The sequence below is a fragment of the Pagrus major genome, chromosome 11, assembly GCF_040436345.1.
Source record: "Pagrus major chromosome 11, Pma_NU_1.0".
Classification (NCBI taxonomy): Eukaryota; Metazoa; Chordata; class Actinopteri; order Spariformes; family Sparidae; genus Pagrus; species Pagrus major.
The window spans coordinates 4,384,163-4,389,713 of NC_133225.1; the positions used below are offsets into that span (position 1 = coordinate 4,384,163).

The 5,551-nt window shown below is 42.3% G+C and overlaps 1 protein-coding gene across 1 annotated transcript; it reads left to right on the forward strand.

Moving 5' to 3' along the window:
• The first annotated feature begins 4,110 nt into the window (after positions 1-4,110).
• LOC141004728 (G-protein coupled receptor 84-like) lies at positions 4,111-5,316 on the forward strand. Its single transcript, XM_073476387.1, has one exon. It carries the CDS (start codon positions 4,111-4,113, stop codon positions 5,314-5,316), a length of 1,206 nt encoding a protein of 401 aa, XP_073332488.1.
• Positions 5,317-5,551: the final 235 nt, after the last annotated feature.

Consider the following 5,551-nt stretch of genomic DNA (forward strand, 5'->3'; position numbering starts at 1 on the left):
AAACATCATCTAAACCCTACATCACCTGAACCCTACATCACCTGAACCCCACATCACCTGAACCCTACATCACCTGCAACTTCATCACCTAAACCCTACATCACCTGAACCAAACATCACCTGAACCAAACATCGTCTAAACCCTACATCACCTGAACCCCACATCACCTGCAACGTCATCACCTGAACCCTACATCACCTGAACCCCACATCATATAAACCCTACATCACCTGAACCTTCATCACCTGAACCCAACATCATCTGAACCTTACATCATCTAAAACCTACATCACCTGAACCAAACATCATCTAAACCCTACATCACCTGAACCCCACATCACCTGCAACGTCATCACCTAAACCCTACATCACCTGAACCTTCATCACCTGAACCTACATCACCTGAACCTTCATCACCTGAACCAAACATCATCTAAACCCTACATCACCTGAACCCCACATCACCTGAACCCTACATCACCTGCAACTTCATCACCTAAACCCTACATCACCTGAACCAAACATCACCTGAACCAAACATCGTCTAAACCCTACATCACCTGAACCCTCATCACCTGAACCAAACATCATCTAAACCCTACATCACCTGAACCTTCATCACCTGAACCCAACATCATCTGAACCTTACATCATCTAAAACCTACATCACCTGAACCAAACATCATCTAAACCCTACATCACCTGAACCCTACATCACCTGAACCCCACATCATATAAACCCTACATCACCTGAACCTTCATCACCTGAACCCAACATCATCTGAACCTTACATCATCTAAAACCTACATCACCTGAACCCTACATCACCTGAACCCCACATCACCTGAACCCCACATCACCTGCAACGTCATCAATTAAACCCTACATCACCTGAACCTTCATCATATAAACCCTACATCACCTGAACCTTCATCACCTGAACCTACATCACCTGAACCTTCATCACCTGAACCTACATCACCTGAACCTTCATCACCTGAACCAAACATCGTCTAAACCCTACATCACCTGAACCTTCATCACCTGAACCAAACATCATCTAAACCCTACATCACCTGAACCCTACATCACCTGAACCCCACATCACCTGAACCCTACATCACCTGCAACTTCATCACCTAAACCCTACATCACCTGAACCAAACATCGTCTAAACCCTACATCACCTGAACCTTCATCACCTGAACCAAACATCATCTAAACCCTACATCACCTGAACCTACATCACCTCAGCCCTACATCACCTGAACCCCACATCACCTGAACCCAACATCACCTGAAACCTACATCACCTGAACCTACATCATCTAAACTCTTCATCACATGAACCCTACATCACCTGAACCCAACATCATCTAAAACCTACATCACCTGAACCTTCATCACCTGAACCCAACATCATCTAAAACCTACATCACCTGAACCTACATCACCTCAGCCCTACATCACCTGAACCCCACATCACCTGAACCTAACATCACCTGAAACCTACATCACCTGAACCTACATCATCTAAACTCTTCATCACATGAACCCTACATCACCTGAACCCAACATCATCTAAAACCTACATCACCTCAGCCCTACATCACTTGAACCCCACATCACCTGAACCCAACATCACCTGAACCCTACATCACCTGAACCCTACGACAACTGAAGCCCACATCACCTGAACCCCACATCACCTGAACCCTACATCACCTAAACCTACATCGCCTGAATAAAAAGAGACTTTTTTAACGCAAGTTTTAAAGTTAGCTGCAACATAATTTAAACTTAAAGGGTTAAAATTTAGTTTTGGAGAAGAAAATCAAACAAACCTCAGAAATATATTTTTTTTCCAGAACTGAATAAGCAAAGCTCACTGTTTGAAGTTAGAAAGGTGGCAGGGTCCGCCACATATAAACAAAGTAAAACAGTATGACACTGTGTTGTCCTTCAAGGCCAGTTTGTTTATTCCGTTTATTCAGTCATGATAACAAAGAAAGTTTGTTTATTTAATTTGTTTAGGCATAAAAAAGAACAGTCAATGAAGATCTTTTAAAATGTCTACAACTAAACGACACAGTGCACCTTTAATCCTTGTTGGTACAATCCAGCCTGTGGCATGAAAATGAAAAATGCAGCATCTGTCGAAGCCACTTAAAAAAAAAAAAAGGATGCCCATAAAACAAGTGGAAGAGGAAGTCACACTGTCAGCAGACAACATCGCTGCATGAAGCCTCACAAACAGCTGGTGGAAGTCATCAACGTAAAGGTGAATAATGCATATTTTTCTTTGCTTCAACACTTTTGTTTAACAAAGTATTAACATGAAACATGACAGAAGGTAAAGGGGCCGAATGCTGCGTTTGCCACTGCTTGCATTTGTAAATATCTCTCTGTATTAGTGTGTGATGGGCAGTTTAGATGAAACAGTTCAGATGTTATGTGAGTTTGACAGCAGCAGAATGAGCTACATACAGTTTATTTAGTTTAAAGGTCCGGCTGCAGTCTTTCACTGCAGTTATTTTATAGGGAGATGCACGAGAACAGAGTGGACATCAGGATTTGTTCAACCTTTACAGTGATCCCGTTTTTTTCTTTATTAAAAACACACACATATATATAAAGTGGATATATTTTTAAAAGATATAAATGTAAATTGACCCTGATGCATATTAAACGTTTGCATTTATTTGATCTGCACAGTCCCTGATAACATGCAACGTTTTCAGTGAGACGTCACTTCATCTAATATCACAGGCAGGATGGCAACCTGCAGACAACGAGTGATATCTGGAAGCATTTCGACAAAATAAACTAAATTAACATGCAATTAATATATAATTAATTAAATGTATTAATATATAAATTAATAAGCTGTAAAGTTAAAGGGGCACTATGTAGTTTTTGGAGAAGAAAATTCAAACTCTGCTTATGAGGTAATAATACAAACTGAGGAATATTTTTTTAAATTATTTTATTACTTAATAAACAAGCTGTTTAAAGCTAGAAAGGTGGCAGGGTCCGCCACATATAAACAAAGTAAAACAGTATGAAATTGTGTTGTCCTTCAAGGTTTGTTTGTTTTATTTATTTTTGCTTACTAACAAAAAAAACAGTCAATGAAGATCTTTCTCCTCTGATTAAAATCTGTTCCGCAGAACTACATAGTGCTCCTTTAAAAATTTGCCAAGTCACCATTTCCGCGTTAAGCACAGGGAAGCAACAGTAGAAACACACAACAGGTAATCTCCCAAATTCTCATTTGCTTGCTGTATTTGCATGCGCTGTCGTGACGCCACTAGAGCGGACAAGAGCAACTGGTTCCACATGAAAACGGTGACTGACCTGTTAAGTTTTTGTTGGCGGACATTCATATTTCATATTTCAGTTCAGTCATGAGATATCTTTTGCGGTGACATTCATTTGCATTGACATTTGTTTTCTTCCTCTTTCATATTTTATACCCTTACCTACTTACTTTATCTACATATTTGTCTTTACATACATTTAAAAATCTGTCAAGTAACTGGACAGACCTACGAAAAATGTGGAGGGGAAACAATAATAAAAAAATAAATGAATAAAAGAAAAATAGAAATAAAATGAACACCTAATTAAAGGTGTTTCTGTGTCGCCTCCTTTAAAAGTGTACGCTGAGTATGTCTATATTATTATGCATTTTCCCAACATCTGCCTCTATATACAGTATATATATCTATATATCTCTCTCTATATATATTTATATATATATATATATATTTTTTTCTTAATTGAGAGCTAATGTGCAGACAAAGTCACTAATCCTACTGACAGTGGTGTTTAAGATGCGTCGCTAACCCCTTCTCCTAAATTTGCTTCTGTTGTTTTGAACCCTATTCTTACGTTCTGTTCTTTTTTGAGTACTTGCGTACTATAATACTTTAATGTAAGTACTCAAATATAGAAAATTACGTAAATGAGGTAAATGTTTGTTTACAGATGAAGAAGAGGGATGTCTTATAATTATATTATACTAACATTCAGCGAGCTCAAATATCAGCATCTTATGTTGTTTTCCTTCAGTTTGTTGACTGATTTTCTCCCGTTAGTCGACAGGATGCTGATGAACCGCACCAACCAAACGGAGGACGACTTCTCCTGCTACCATCCTTCGGTCGTCAGCTACCGATACTTCACCGTGGTGTTGGGATGTGCTGTGATCATCATCGGTACGGTGGGGAACCTGATGACCATCCTAGCCTTCGCCTTACAGCCTCAGCTGAAGACACGCTTCAACGTGCTCATCGTCTACCTGGCTCTGGTTGATCTCCTGTACTGCATCATGCTGCATCCCTTCTCAGTTGACGCCTATCTACACCTCAGATGGCGCACTGGTGAGCTGTGGTGCAGCATCTACAGCCTGCTCTTCTTCGTCTTCAACTCTGTCTCCATCATCACCCTCTGCCTGATAGCAGGGGCCAGATATCTCATGGTCACAAAGAGGGCTATGTTTGACCGTGTCTTCTCTGACTTCGGTCTTCCTTTGCTCATCATCTCAGAGTGGGTACTAGGCCTGGTCACCATTGCCCCACTATGGCGTGGCAACAGGTTTGAAAAAAGGATGTGCATATGCAACATCGACCAGCGCATGTACCATCCCTACCCCATCATCCTGCTCTGCTTCTTCTTTTTCGGCGGTATGGTATGTGTTGGCACATTCTACCTCCTCATCTATATACGTGTCCGGAGGTCATCGCAGGCTCTCCTCCGCCATCGGTTCAACCACCGGCACTCCAGGAAGAAACCAGCTTCTCCAGCCCGAGACACCAATGACAGTGGCATCGAGAGCAGTGTGGCCAACACATGTGGCTGTGAGACGAGCAGCCAGGGAGAGCCAGCCAAAAAGACAGATGAGATAAACAGTGAAACGTCCTCCCAGTCTACTCTCAGCTCTGCCACTGCCCAATCAGCAACCGAGTGTCCCTCTGATGTCATCACTACGTCACCTTCACCCACATCTGCGCTCGCCTCCTCGCCCTGCTCCAAGGCCTCAGGAGAGGATGAGCATGTGGCAGGGATGTGTTTAGCTGTTTTACTGGGTTTTGTGTTCTGCTTTATCCCCTTCTCGCTGATCATGTTGTTGGAATTAGTCGACAAACATTACCACCCACGGGTTCTGCTGATGTTCTGCTTAAACATCTCCTGGCTCAGCAGCTGTGTCAACCCTGTGCTCTACGCTGCCATGAACAGACAGTTTCGACAGGCCTACAGTGTGCTGCTCACGAGGGCTGCTGCACCGTTCACCTGCCTCTGGCCTCTCTGAGCACCTGAGGGACAGTTCACCCTCAAATCAAAAATGCATGTTTCCCCCTCTCACCCTCAGAGCTATCCCTCAAGACTGTATTGCTGTGAGTTGTCGATCTTTGGAGGTGGAGACGTCGGCCTTCTCTCAAACTAGACAGCAGTTTGCTTGTGACAAGTGCCAGAAAAATCGTTCTCAGATATCAGGACCTGGTTTCTCAAGATAGTTTACAGACGTTGCTGTGGGCAGTTTCATG